Here is a 15,839-nt window from a genome sequence, read left to right as displayed (position 1 = left end):
TTCTTGTTGTGTACTTTAGATCGTGAACTGCAAACAAGAAATAATTCCTAATTGGCAATCTATCTTGTTACTCTCCTAAAAATGTTGTTAGTATCTGTTCTCTATGTAATCTAGCCAGTTGTTTTCCATTTTATTTCTGTAGCTTCTAAAAATGGAATTCAGCTTTTATCTTTATAAAAATTGAAAGTAAGTATATTTATATATCATTGCTACATTTCTGTGTTGGCTGTTACATGTGAACTACAACCCTTTGTTTCAAGGACAGTTAGACATTTTGTGAGCTCAAATGTGGGCCTATCTGTTAAAGCTTAGAAAAGTGCAGTTATTTGTTACTTGTCAAAATTAATGTTTAAGAATTTCTAATGTGTTGCTCACTATAATTTTAAGCCTCTTCCTAAAGAATCAAGAGTGCCAGCATTCACCTGGTAGGAGTAGTTTTCCATGACAGCTCTCACTGCCCTACGGTGAGAGCTTCGGTCCTGTGTAGGAGATGACTGAAGCATTTTCCTTCCTTCTTGACAGACACTGCCTGCAAGAACCGGCCCCTAGATCTCGTCTTCATCATAGACAGTTCCCGTAGTGTCCGACCTGAAGAGTTTGAGAAAGTGAAAATCTTTTTGTCAAAAATGATTGATACTCTGGACGTTGGTGAAAGAACAACCCGTGTGGCGGTCATGAATTATGCTAGCACAGTCAAAGTAGAGTTTCCCCTCCGGACCTACTTTGATAAAGCATCTATGAAGGAGGCTATATCTCACATTGAGCCCTTGTCTGCTGGCACGATGACTGGCCTTGCCATCCAAACTGCCATGGATGAAGTCTTCACTGAGGAAATGGGCACCCGACCAGCAATCTTCAATATCCCCAAGGTGGTCATTGTTGTGACAGATGGACGACCACAAGACCGGGTTCAAGATGTGGCAGCAAGTGCGCAGACAGCTGGCATTGAGATCTATGCAGTTGGGGTAGACCGGGCAGACATGCAGTCCTTGAGGATAATGGCCAGCGAACCACTGGATGAACACGTCTTCTATGTGGAGACCTATGGTGTGATTGAAAAGCTGACATCCAAATTCAGAGAGACTTTCTGTGGTAAGGTGGTCAGTCAAAGAGGGTAGTGTAATTTGGCTGCTTTTGGCTCATACTGTGGTTCCACTCCCTAAGAAAGAAGTTTTTCTTTTTCAGAAGTGTTATGTATCACATTGAAGTATTTCCTTTGCCATCTGTTGGGCAAACAAGTCAACACTTTTATTCAGTGGAGGCCAAGTAATGACCTTGCATTTTGAACAGTGACCTTACCATGCAAGTAATAGGCCTGATTTCAGTGGGCCTCCATGTGCAGTTGGTACAATTTAGTGCAAGAGAAAGCACGGCAATCTGGCTGGGATTTGGCTACGTATATTTACCGACTTAGTGAGAGCACACACCGGAGCTGTGCAGTCTACTCATTTCTTTTCCTATCTGGCTGGGAGGCGAGGAGGGTGGAAGTGTGGTGCTGAAGGGCTCCTTGTAGATTCAGAGTAGGAAAATCAGTGTGCTAGCTTGACAAATTTGATGCAGGGTGAAGTGTCTGAACACAACGGCAGGTCATCTTGGGATGGGCTTTCACTCTGCAGGCATTGCTGGGCTTTCAGTGTGCCAGACTTGCACTTTTCTCTGTTTCTCTGCAACTTGATTTAGACAGGGAACTGTGTGATGGGTTGAATTAGCTTCACTCTTTCAGGGCTGGTCTTGGAAAAATGCTGGAGATATATTTGATTTGTGCTAGAACGCCACTAACGATGCTAGACCAGTGTGGGTTGATATTGTCATTCACAGAAATCATGTATCTGGAGTATTTAGAACTGCTTATAGATAGCTATGCCACAGCCCTACCTGCAAAAATCAAATGATGACTTTTTGACAATTAAAAAACCTGTATGAAGTAGATTTTTCTAGTAATTTTCTAAGGAAATTGCCTGTAAAATAAGTCTCCAGCAAATAATGGGTAAAATCAGGTGTAAAGAACATTGTAAGAGAATTAAAATAACAGCCATTGCCCTGTGACCTGGGTTGGCAGTGTGTTACTTTACTTTGTTATTTCAGAGCCTTACTAAAAATGACCACCGTACCTTTCGACTAAGTTTAGAGAGAATAGACCTCCCTTTCTACATATGAAATAAATGCGTAGGACCACCTGTAGACAGGACACTTCGCCCAATAATTAACATAGGAAATGCCTTGAGGTTTGGCTTGACACCACGTTTTGTTGCTGATGTGACCGCATCCTCTTCTCTGGTAGCTGGAAGTGGGTACAAGCGCCCACCTAGCTGGACAGGTATGTGTGCTGTGAACATAGCACCAATTTTACACCTATGTTCTCGCCAAAGCAAGTCCTTTCATAGCACCAAAGAAAAATCTCTTGTTCGTAAGAGTAAACTTACTGTTTATTGTGCCAAAGCATAGGAATGACACCCCCACTAAGTTGGAGGATAAACCAAAGAGAGCTCACACATACACACTTCCAGTGAAACTCTGATTGCCTGCATGCAATTAGCCAGATTCTGTGGGATTTGTGGACAAAAATGGGGTAAAAGGAATAGTTTTTAAAAAGGTTCCTACAAACCAAATGAATCTAAGAGGGCCTTGTAAGACAGTGTAGATAAACTGGGTCTTTTCCAGCTCCAGGCTGCTTTTTGGTCAGAAATCTAGACTCACCAGTGACAATTAGGTTTTTCTTTGCTTTGGCCAAGGCAAATAAATTTGTTTGTAGGGTGAACTGAAAACAGGAAGACTAATGTTCAGGGGCAAAGTAGTTGGCAAAGATCAAGTTCTTGATGCATTGAGAGCATCATTCCACATGACACCATACTGGAGATGGAAAATCTTAGCCTTGAGTTGGTGTCCAAGTCAGTGGAAGCTTGACTTTCCTACCACAAAAATCTGACCATTTGAGTCTGAGCTTCTCAGTTATGCTTGAAAATATCACCCACAGATTTTGTTCCTAAGTCACGGAGATGAAATTCTCTTATTCCCAAGGGTGTAGCAGAATGAAAAGATGCTGTCTTGGTTTGAGATTTGTTTTTACCAATGGAAAGACAAGACACACTTTCTATCAGCCTTATTAGGGGATAGCTAAATCTTCCATGTTTTAGAAAATGGGCAATGTTGCCTTGCATTTAGAAATACATGAGGAGATCCAAGCACTCTTGCTTCTTGTTTCTTATCCCTATTGCTTACCTCTTACTTACTCCTGTTGCTTTGGAGTTTGATTTTACCAGTAGTCAATACCCACATTGTAACTACTCATCTAAGTAAAATCTCAGGCAGTAACAGACTTGTCTTCCCATTTTTCTCCTTTTCCTTTTTGTTTCCTCCTTCTTTATTTCCTTTCTTTCCCCTTTCCCACTTTTTTTCTCTAACTTTTTTTGTCCCCCTTTCCCTCTTCCCTTCCCTTTTCCATCTCATCTAAATTTAGTAATCTAACAATCACATAAGTTTAAGTGTGTTTAAGTGAGGTTTTCTGTACAGTCTGTGGAGAGAGAGAGGCGTGTTGAGGTGACTAAAGAAGCAGCAGATCCAAAGCTAAATACACTTGAGAAAAGTTGGTCAGGAGTTAATCAGTGATGTAATTAGAGCATCTGTGAAGGAAAAGACTGTCAGCGCACATAGTGCGTTGCAGAGATAGCCCAGCGGTACAACAGGCATTTCGTCTGCCCTGTCACCACAACGGGCTTCTCCCAGCTGCCATCCATCACGCTGCTTTTCATGTCACTGTTTTCTGTTTTCTCAGTCTGATGAGATAGACTTACTGTTTGCTGGGGAATTAGCTGGTCCCCGAAAACTGACTCTCACTTTGTAGTTTGCAGCTTCAGCTTCTCAGTTCTCTGATGTTTGGATGTTATTTCTCTACTGGCCTTCAGTTAGGAGTTTCACGTGCCTGTAAAGCTACCTTACTGTAGAAACTTTTCTCCACATCCTCTTTTGGTCTTGGCTTTTTAAATCTGACGGGCCAAGGCAGCTGCAGCCCTCGCACACCCGTCCTGCACTGGCGGGTTTCTTTGCTGGCTGATAGATCCGGATGATCGTTATGCAGATACTCTTTTCATCCCTGAGAAGGCAGTGTGTTATCCAACTGCCTCCGAGTCATTTTTCTCTTCCACCTGCTTTGATGCTTTTTCTGTTGCACTTGTGTTTTATTTTATTTTTTTATTTATGTTGCTTTCTGTTGCATTTCAGTTTACATAGGGTTTTTTTACAGTGCAGAAGAATGCATAAATGAGGTTGTATGACAGTGAGCAGAAGTTAATACGCTGCCAGAAGTGACTGATATATTTTGGGATTATTTAACCTGGTTGGTTGTAATAGAAAGGGACTGGATACAGTAAGGCAGAAGGTCCTTTTCATTGCCAAGTTCTCATTTCCAGTGCAATGTTACGAAATGCTTAAAATCTGTCTCTCCCTGTTGCACTGTTTTCAGATTAATCTTATCTTTCTGCCACCTCAGGTGGTGAGTTATTTCAATGCAGTTGTGCCAGGGTCGTTTATGACCTCTTGCTTCTGGCTACAGAATGATGCAAAAGACGCCTGTAGTTTTTTGTGACGGTGACATAGCGCTGACATTTACTTCTACTAATCCAGCAAAGAGTGCAAGATGTACTTTTGTAAGCGTAAGTTACTAATGACTCTTTCTTTCCTTTGGGATGACTGAAATGCCTTTTCTGTAAATGCCCTTTGTAGCTGCGAATGTGTGTGCACTTGGGACCCATGACTGTGAGCAGGTCTGTGTGAGTAACGGCGGATCCTACCTTTGTGAGTGCTATGAAGGCTACACTCTCAATCCAGATAAGAGAACCTGCTCAGGTATTACTCCTTCAGTAGATGTGTTCAACTAGAAAAAAATAAATTGCTTTTTAACACCGTAATTGGATTTGAGAAGCTACTTGTGTACTTCTGTTGGAACAGTCAACATCCGTATCTCCTTCAATAATAATAAATCTAATAATAAATAATAAATAAATAAGTCTGCTGTGAGTAATGGTGAGAAGTAGTTTGATTCCATCACCATCCTTTTTATTATGCCTAGAGAACCATTCATTAGGGCTAGATGCCAAAACATAGTTATGAGGTGTAGACACTGTATAGATACTTTCTCCTACCACTTACTCAGATTCCTTCAATTACTGTTGCTATTTCTGAGCTGATTCCAAATAGAAATACATTAAAAATGTGAATATGCACTCCACCCCAAACTACTTTTTATTAACAATGAATTGTTTCTCCAACATGTGTCTTGCAGCTGTGGATATGTGTGCACCTGGAAGGCACGAGTGTGATCAGATCTGTGTGAGTAACAACGGCTCCTATGTCTGTGAGTGCTATGAAGGCTACACTCTGGATCCAGATAAGAAAACTTGCTCGGGTAAGAATTAACGGCTACTTTAATATCTGAAACATGGACATGTTTTCTGTGACTTACCTTCATTGTTTGTAATTGAAAAAGTGCTTACAGACATCAGCCCTTAAAATGAGCATTCACCTGGAGCCTTTCCCCTTGGTTCCAGTAGCAGTAGAATTGCATTTTCCTTCAAACGCATTGATTACAAAAATGCAATTTGGCACTTATCTACTATTTTATGGTCTTCACAGTACTTCATAAACATCACTTTAGTCCCTGGGAGAGGATGAACCTATTCCAGAGATGCCCACCAGCACTGTGTCTCCACTGGAGAGTGAGTGCCACTGGTCCACAGTGTTAATGATTTTCTCATGTCCCCTCCATCTCTCCTGTCAAAACTAATTTTTTTTACAGCTTGCTGCTTCTGCTTGCAAGCTGAGCAGAGATCTGCGATATAGCAACCCCAGTCTTACACCACCAGCAGCTTCTTCCTTTCCTACTCCTTGAATTGTCACCTCAAAAAGTTAGCCTATTATACATTTTTTTTTTCCACAAATACTTCCCTGGAGTTGTTTCTTTAAATCCAGAAGTTTTGAGCAGCACCACCCTTAGGGTAGCTATTTTATAACTGGTAAGCGCATTCCTTCCTTTGAGAACACATAAGCATTCTTCTCACTGAAGTTTGTACTGTTCTTATTTCTGAAGAGAGAACATAATCTTCTAGTGCTCCTGTTTTTTTGTTTGTATGCTTGCTTTTGTTCTCACTAGGCTTTATATCTCTTTGCCATTTAATAGCATTTCTACATATCATGCCTGGCTTTTTGTGCCTCCCTTCAGCTCATGGATGAAAGTATGAAGTTAAATTTGGATTCACCATAGTTACTGCCTAATATTGCAAGAAGTAACTTCTTCTGCCTTGACATGTGACAGGTTATTGCTCATCTCAGTATGGTGTTTCAGCTTCATCTGTACTGGGGATATTCAGGGATGTTCGAATTGCTGATGAAAATCAGAATTGTGTGAGATGTGGTATAGCAGTCCCAGTATCTGCCTTCTTCATTAAATAGTTAGTAACTGAATTCAGTTGTCTGCAGCATAATATAATAATGTAGTAGGGCACTGGTTGAATCCTAATTTGAATCCTAATTAAATCGTATTTATAAATGTTGAAGTATTTAAAATGCTTGGGTGTCTATGAGGGATTAATAGGTTTCTTTTCTAAAACATGGTTCACCGTAGCCATAGACATCTGTGCACCTGGAAGGCATGATTGTGCACAAGTCTGTCTGAGTAACGATGGATCCTACAGCTGTGACTGCTATGATGGATACACTCTGAATCCAGATAAGAAGACTTGCTCAGGTAAGACCTGATCAAGGAAATACTGTGTTTAGCTAACTTTTAAAAATCAGGTTAATTTATGTTATTTTTCTAATAAATTATCCAAGAGTTTCTGTACAACTCCTGAAAACACAGCGCAACTTCATTTCTTCATGTGTCCAGTAATAATTTGAGACCCATGACTCTTCCACAGTTGTGTGAAGCTTGTACTTGGTATAATTAAAATGCCATTTGGCATTGCCGTGAGGACTTCACAGTATTTTCACACCCATGGAGCACGAATTGCCATATCCACCTGAGAGAGGAGAAAGATAATGTATTTGGTGGGAATATGTGATGTGTACTACTTACGTCAGAAAACTCTTCATCAAAGCAGCACAAGGGAATGAGATGAAGAAGAGCAAGGACTTAGCTGTGAGAGAGATTACAGTATATATCATCACGAGTGTGATCACTCTTTCTGGTGGATGTGTTTGGACCTGAAAAAATACTCCAGCCTTAGAGCTCTAGAGGATGGAGGGAAATGTTCTTTCTCAGTTCTGGTCTCTTGTGGAGAGGAGCATAGGAGCATAGACGTAGCTGGTACTTAAGGATATATATAAAAATCTATAGTACCTACAAATTAATATGTATTATCTATGATTCTCACTTAATTAGGTTTTGAACTTCACCCATTTCTTTTTATGTGTCTCTGACGATTTATTTACGCAAAATTCTTTTTTCCACTTGCATCATACTACCTTTCCTTACTACATTTTGTGTGACAAAGTGCTGAACTTAGGCTTCCAATTCCAGGCAAATCTCTCCAATTAAGTCATAGGTTTCAAATCTCAAGGAGATGAAGCCAGAGGTCCTCAATATTTTTTCCTGCATACTGTAGGAGCTGATTTTGTAAACATAGTTCCTAAGGTTAACTCTCACCTGGCATTATACAGAGGCAATAAACACCTGTGAGGGAATGTGAATTCAGTTAGGGATCCCTTTGCGATTTCAACCCTCAACCTCCTTTCATAGCACTGATTGTCCCCCTGCACAGTCAAATTTCAGGTTATTTCCCTAACATGCTTGCTTTTGTCCTCTTTTGAATCTCATTTTGCAATAGGCTGCTAATGATTTGTCAGCCATCCAGGTCTTCATGATATAATAAAAATAGTGTAGGTCCAAGAGGGGGTCTTCTCCTCCCTTCCCTTCCCTTCCCTTCCCTTCCCTTCCCTTCCCTTCCCTTCCCTTCCCTTCCCTTTTTTGCTTGTGCCTTACTGAACCTCCTTACTGCGAAGATACCCAAATATAGGAATTCCTTCCCAGCTTGCCCTTTCAGAGTTGACGCATTAGATTTGGCAGAAAACATCAGCCTCACACATCAAGTACCCACTTTGTAACTGGCAGCGGGTGCCACTTCTCTCTTTTTTTTCACAGCCATGTATACTCTTCTGTTTATGGTCTTTTCACTCTATAAAACAGTGTCTTATCCAACTCAATTAGAGCTGAAATAATGCCAAATAGTCTCTTAAAATCCAGATACTTGTTCTCTGAAATTTCTCTGGGTAATTATTTTGTAACTGGGTCACTGCTAGTTCGGTTCCTTTTGCAATCTGTTACAACTGCAAAAAAGTGTTGCCAGCATTAAAAAAATCATATTAATTTTGTGATGTTGATAGCCAGATACAAACACGCTCTATATACCCTACTATGGCTAATAGCGTGCTGACATGGAATAAAAATGTCCTGGTTTGAATCCAAATAAAGATATGTTTGCAAATGGGAATTACTAACACTGACTAAATGGGCTGAAGTTTGGGTGCTGATTAATATTCTTGTCCCAAATGGCTTCCTCAGCTGTCGACATGTGTGCACCTGGAAGGCATGACTGTGAGCAGGTCTGCGTGAGAGATGATCTGTTTTATACCTGTGACTGCTACCAAGGCTACACCCTAAATCCAGACAAGAAGACTTGCTCAAGTAAGCAGATCGCTGTTCCCTATCCCCCCATACCCTCCCCAGCTAAGTACATGTATTGAAATAAGTCTCATTAGCAGGTTAATGTATTTGGATCTGTTTGAGAAACTTTCACATGCTTTCAGGTGTTCTAAGACAGTTCTATGTCACTCTGCCTTTTCCACTTCAAGCCACATTCAGAGATATAAAGCACTTTATATGCAACAATGCTAGTGTCTGCTTACCATTTGGTCTTTCTTTATTATCTTATAACTAAGGCCTTCACTGGATTTAAAAAAAATTATGCAATATTCAGCAACCCTAGAACTGAGGAGTAATTGAAGAGAGAAGAGCTGGGGTTAGTCACACCGTCACACACTTTGCAGTACTGTGGTAACTATGTTCCACCATGCAGGAGGCAGCTCGAGGTGGTGTTCTCCCCTGCAGGTTAATTTCACATTGCTGTTTGTTTCTTCAGCTTCTCAGTGATTTTGTGTTATAGTCAAAAAGTAATAATTTTAGAAGTGTTTCTTTCTTTCCTGGTCTCCTTATTGTAAAGTTATTGTGTACTGGAAACTTCGGAGCATACCTTTGGAGGTGATCTGGCACTTCAGATGTGGTGAGGTTAGTCAGCTGTGGTCAGAGTGAGCATAGACTGTACAAAGTAAGGACTGAGGGAGACCCCAGCAAGGCAATTAGTTCATCTTGCTGCTCCAAGGCAAGATCAGTTACACATCTTAGTAGTTCTGGTAAGATTTGTGTAGGTTAGGGTCCCAGCATGCAAAAGCATTGCCATTGGGAAGCATTAAAAAATGCTATCTTGTTTTTGGATAACTGTTTCTCCAAAATGCGTTCTGTAGGAACTGATGTATGTGCACTAGGAACCCATGACTGCGAGCAGGTCTGTATGAGTAATGGTGGATCGTATCGCTGTGACTGCTATGAAGGCTTTACCTTAAATTCAGATGAGAAAACATGCTCAAGTAATAATTTAATGGGTTTTTTTTTAATATATTTATTGAAGTACCTCCCTTCAATGTGTTAAATCCTTTTAATCTGTTTGAGAAACGTTCTATTGACTCACAAACTCCCTGAAAGTATAACCTCTTTTCATTATTTTCTGCCTGTGTCCACTAATGTTTTGAGCTAGTTTGATCCTTCTTGTTTAGTTATAGCAGTTATTGTATTTAAAACTACAGTTGACTCTTACCTATCACCACACATTTAAAGACTTTACCGTATTTAAAAAAAATAATCTGTTATAATCTGCATTTCCTTATGAAATGGGAATAATTGAGGGGATTAGCAAAGCAGGGTTCTGGGGCATCTGCCTCTGGGGCATGGGACTCCATTGTGTACCAGCATTCAGAGGATGGTGGGGGGCCAGAGGGGAACAGAACTGGTGCCAGAAGAACTACTGCAATGCTAAACCATATGTTCTTGTCCACTCCTCCAACATGAGTGGGGCAGACGTGAACTCACCAACTGCCTTCCCTTCACATGGGTAATAATGGCATAAACTGTTGGCAGAACTCCTGCACCATTTGATGTAGAATCATAAGTAAAGTTGGGTTGGAAAGGACCTCAAGAAGTATCTAGTCCAATCTCTGGTTCAGAGTAGGAATAACTTGCCATTCCATCAAGTGACTAAGGACCCTGTGTAAAAGCAAAGTTACAAAATAGGTGGAAATAGGCAAATACCATCTGCAAAAATAGTAATTTTTGTAGGTCTGGACTTAAAAAAACACAACTCTAGCATGTTTTGTATGACTTGTTGTGCATCCCAGTGGCAATGGGAGTGCCCAAGATTTTGAATATCAAATACTGGAAGACACTAAATTTCACAGAAGGACTGTTTCTACAGTCCTTCAGGGCAGTTGCCAAAGTTAGTTGAAAAAGTAATTTTGTTAAAACAGACATAATCCAAGGAGGATCTCTATCTGTCACTGGAGAATTGAAATGCAAACATGAGAACTTAACTGGCGGTTCGTTGGAAACCAACCATGTTGGTGTGATATTTTGAACTGGACTTCCTCCAGCTGAATCTTGAACAGCTCTTCTTTGTACATCAACCATAAAGCTCGTGTAATGTTCCAAAAAAGGGATCTGGACAAATACAGGTTCAGTGGACTCAAGGAGACACCAGTTTCAACATTGGCTCTAAGACAAATTAATTTCTGCACTGCTAGAAATGAATCTGTTCATAGATTTTTTTTCAGTGAAACACTGAATGAACAACCTTTTGAAATTGATATATTTCAGTCATTTTTCAATAATTCAAGCAGACATCAGTTTCCTTGCAAAATGGAAATATCCGTGGCATGATTGTTAAGCAAAAAGAGAAACCAAAACAATTCAGACAAGTGAAATTTGTATTTAGGTGTAATATTTCTACTGTTTTACTGTTATAATGCTCACATAATTTGTTTGGCATTGATCAGCTATGCATTAATATATCTACAGAAAAAATATTGAATAATCTGCTGTCGTTGCCCTTGCAAGCAACATAAAAACACACATATAAAGAGACAGGTATTACATATAAGTAATTCTTCTTGATAACTTGTTGAAAGAGTATTTCGTAATTGTAGACCCTTTTAAGGAGGCTGTGCTTATTGTGCTTATTATTCAGGTCTCGGATGTAGATGGTAATCTCGCTGCAGTAGCTGTGCTTCAGTAGCTGTTGATGTTTGTTCTTAGCCTGCAGCAAGTGGTGCAGCCTGCCTTAATGCCTATTTTCTTTATGGAGTAGGTGAGGTTAAATTGCCTTTCATGTAGCTAAGGACTCACAGCCATCAGCTGATGCCTGACATGTTACTATACCGCAATGGAATGATCATGTCTCAGAGCCCTTTGTGATCATTCCTGGTTTTGTGGTGGATTATGGAGAAAAAAGAGTTCTTGAGAACAGCTGAGACTGGTCCCTGGTAAGTCTGGAAGGCTGAGGGCAAGACCTAAGAACAGATTCAATGGAATCACTGCGGAGTATAGCATGCTTGTTTTCTCTTTCCTAAGAGACTGATTACTTCTGTGTCATAATAACTGGCTCCTCCATTAATATTGCTGTGCTGTTCTACTAGATTTTAAATTCAGTTGGGCCCATTTGAACATTGTTGTTTGCTCCATACATATTAATGTGACATTGGAATAGACTTGGATTCACACTTCTTGATGAATCAAAAATGATACTCCCTATGCATGCATATTGCCAGTGTTACAAACCAAGAAGACTTGTGGGGTGATGAACATTGATGATTTAGTTGAACCTCTGTTGCTTACTATTTAAAATTAATACATGTGTTCCTGCTTTATTTTTTTTGTTTTATTTATAATATCTAATAATTATAATAATACGCCTATGTCGGAGTGGGAAGACAAATCCGGAGTAATGATGAGTCCCATTCTCGTTTATTATAGCAAAATGCACAGCTTTTATAGATTAACATACTGTCCACGCGCCTGACATTGTTCCCTATTTGCCACAAGCAGCTGATCATGCACTCAAGTCTAATTGTTGATTGGTAACTGTCATTTTACATGTCGTCCCATAGACCACCCATTCCCTGATCTTGCAGTTTCTAGTTTCTTCTAAGTTGTTTATCACAGTATGAAGCTCCTTATTGTTCATGTATCAAAGACAGTTCACTTGCTCAAGGTTCTTGCTCAGTCATCAGTTTCAGTAACAAAGCCAGGGTTGTTCAAGTCAATAATCATGTCCTCGTTCTGACAGCCAGGCTTCCACACGCCTATACTCTTGTGTAAGTGGTAAATTCAATTATTTTAATTCCTTCACAACCTGAGACTTAGGTATCTAAATTCCATTCATATCTCAGAAGCTGATCCAAACTGACCGATTTCTGATATTGACCAACTCTTTATGTGCCTGAAATCACCAGGTGCCTTCCAGCTTGGCTTGCAAGAGCCCCTGGAAGCTTAACTTTGGACTTTTAACGCATTCTCAGAAGTGCTCTGTTTGGGAGTGATAGATACTCCAAATACTGTTACATTCCAGCTTGGACAGGGCGGCAATATTGATTTTACATAGATAGATAGATATATTTAGATATGAAGAAGAAATCCTTTACTGTGCAGGTGATGAGGCACTGGAACAGGTTGCTCAGAGGTTGTGGATGCCTCATCCCTGGAGTTGCTCAAGGTCAGGTTGGATGGGGCTCTGAGCAACCTGATGTAGAAAGATGTCCCTGCCCATCGCAGCGGGGGTGGACTAGATGATCTTTAAAGGTCCCTTCCAACCCAAACCACTCTATAATTCTACGGTTCTTCTGAAGAGAAGCCCAACAAGCTAGTCATGGCCTTAAATACAGCCAAGTGAATAGATTCTGTTCACAGTGATGCCAGTGGCTGTCCTGTATGGATAGTTTGATGGTCAAAGTACTGTTTACAAGATGGAGACCTAGACTGCAGGTTTTTCTCAGTGTGCAGCATTTAAACGCACACATTCTACTTCCCAGGGTACCCTACCTTTTGTGGTGGGGGATATTCTGGATGAGAGGGAGAGATAACAGGCAAAGGGAAGATTCACTCTCACCTATCTATTAGAGTTGATGGGGGACGCTGGTTGGTCCCTGCACCCAGGCATCTTTTTATATTTTGCTCAATAATGGTCTAATTTAAAGAGTGCAGAGGATCTAGGTAGGCAGGCTAGGAACTCCTTGCTCTGCCTGCTCCTCTAGAGCTGAGCTCTCTCCTGCCTGTCCTGTTTCTGGATTATGACACTTGTATCTCTGTCTGCGCACCGGCCCCGTTCATTGCTGTCCCTCCTTCCTGACTGCCCTGGGTTGCAGTGCTTGCTGTAGTCAGCGTGAGTTCAACTCCCATTGCAGAATCAAGCGTTTTCCTGGGATGTAAATGCTCAATAGTTGCATAAATATTCTAAATGCTGTCTTCTCCCTTAGGAGCCATAACAAGCAGCCTCATAACAACTGAAGAGTCCTGTAAGTGCGAAGCCATAGCTGCCCTGCAGGACTCAGTCACCTCACGCCTTGAAGCTCTGTCCATAAAATATATCCTTTTTCTTACATGATCTTCTGCATTCAGCTCTTTACTGGTATTTTAGAAGTAGCTGTTTTGTTATAAGCCAGGGAAGGAACACCCCTCAAAACAGAAAGTATTTTCATGGTGATTTTAGAAATGCTATGGAGAAAAATCTTGGTTGTTGCAAATACCATTATGTTTTCACATTTCATTGAAGGGCTTTAGTATCAAGATAAAAATAAAATGCACATGCCCACATCCCCTAGATTATATATGCTCTGTTGAACATCAACTATTGTTCTGTTTGTAATTCTTCTGGATCACTTTTACAGAAAACGCTCAGTTTTGAGCCCTCCTATTAGTAGTGCGTGTATGTCCCAAAATTTTCAAGACTCCTTCACAGGCAGAGTGACAACAATCTACCTGTTGCTGCAGTATTCCTCTGCACCCCAACTCTGCAGACAGGCACTCTCCCAAGCAATTTTCATCCACCTTCTTCTCTGTGAAAATGTGCTAGCCTATTAATATCCAGCTGCTGGGATATACGAGAATGGGAGAGCTGCGAGGCAGGGTGATGAGTGTGGAGGCACTGGGCAAGCCCCGGGTCCGCGGGACATCCGTGGCACAGGCTGGCTGGTGCCAGCTGTGCTGCACTGGAATTTGCCGGCTTCGTTTGCTGCAGTGCGGCGCCTGTGGCAGTGAAGAGAAATGTGGTTGGCCCCCGGATTAGACATTTCACAAACATGTGGGAGAGAAAAAACCAAACAAAAAAAGAAAGCGGTGTACTCTGTGGTACCACAGCAAACCTGAATGTTGGAATAAATGCCCTCAGATGGCATGTCAGGAACTAATAACTGGAAGTTAAAGTTGAGCAAGCTGTGATTCAACATAAGGCACAATTTTTAGAAGTGAGAATGGTTGATCACTGTGACAATTTACCAAGATTTTCATCGCTGGAAATCTTTGAGACTGCATGCTTTCTTCTGTAAAAGGTGCTTTTCTTCAAATAGGAATTGATTTAGAGGAGCACCATGACTGTGGTTGCCATCCTGACCCCTGGGGCTTCAAAATCAAGAAAGAGTGGGGTATTTAGGATTAATCAAAGAAGGAGGACAAACTAGTAAGTTTTATATGTGAACACATCATTTATACAGATAAGTGAAGTTTTCAGTTCACCAAAGTTTCTGAAAGCCAAATGAAAACTTCTGCCAAGGACACAAGGCTTTCCCATTTCTTCAATAAATTCAAAGTTATTTTTATAAGATCTAATTGCAAATCCCGCTTCTGGCAGTGCGCTTGGAGTTCAGTTTATCCGCCTGGGAAAGGTAAACGGAAGACTCTGATTCTCCTTGGATTATAATGTATAGTTCCAGGGAACCTAAGTAGTTGAAACTGAACACCAAGGTAATTAAAGCTGTAATGTCATCTCAATAGTAGCACGTCCTTCAGAGAACAGTCTCACTTCCCCCTAATCTTAATGTTAAGCAAGAAAATGCGGCAGTTTCAAGTTAGGAATATACTTTATTACAAAGAACTGAGGCTTTCTTTCAAAGTTATTCTTTGATGGGCAATTTGTATCCCTAGTATCCTTTCAAGACAACCTGGAAAAAGCAGCAGACACCCACCTGCTGCTCCTCAGCCCTGAATGTCACTTGGTCCAACTCCTTCTAAGAAATTATGGTTGTTGAGATCATTTGGAAAGTGGCCAGACTTGGACAGATCTCTAAAATGTTTGGAAATCTCTGGTTCAAGCATATATTGACCTCATTTAGAAAACAGACTGTTTGTTGAAGATGTAGCAATGAGAAAGGTTATAAATAAAACAAACTTTATAGCCATCTATTATATTGCCCTTAACAACTGATCACTAGATGAAGTGTCTGAGAAGCTGCAGGCATATCAAGGCAGAGAGCAGGTTGTCTGAGCTATCATTCTACTTAATTCGAAAATAATCTTTCCGAAGCAATCTTTTTTATTGTGTTCAGCAAGCTTTATTTTGTTGCACAGCTTACTAATCAGCAGTTTGTTTATTACTATTGACAAATGTCAAGAAGACTTCAGGAAGACAACAATCTTGAAAATACAGTGACCCCAAGGATATTAATGTAGTCACTTTATAACCATAAAGCTACCTATACATGCTGTGCTTCCATTTGTACTACAAGGTAGTGTAGGTACAGGTTTTTTTTAC

General features: G+C 40.6%; 1 protein-coding gene across 1 annotated transcript; it reads left to right on the top strand.

The window, feature by feature from the left end:
- Positions 1 to 522: 522 nt before the first annotated feature.
- Positions 523 to 15,572, top strand: MATN3 (matrilin 3; the record flags this gene model as incomplete). The annotated part of the gene is made up of 7 exons (XM_010282472.1): positions 523 to 1,092; positions 4,720 to 4,842; positions 5,279 to 5,401; positions 6,617 to 6,739; positions 8,555 to 8,677; positions 13,570 to 13,677; positions 15,517 to 15,572. Coding segments are annotated over 7 exons (1,226 nt in total), but the record flags the coding sequence as incomplete, so codon positions are not given.
- Positions 15,573 to 15,839: the final 267 nt, after the last annotated feature.

Source organism: Phaethon lepturus, unplaced genomic scaffold (assembly GCF_000687285.1).
Source record: "Phaethon lepturus isolate BGI_N335 unplaced genomic scaffold, ASM68728v1 scaffold25432, whole genome shotgun sequence".
Lineage (NCBI taxonomy): Eukaryota > Metazoa > Chordata > Aves > Phaethontiformes > Phaethontidae > Phaethon > Phaethon lepturus.
Note: the sequence above shows the minus strand (reverse complement) of the source record. Positions and strands in the feature narration are given on the sequence as shown.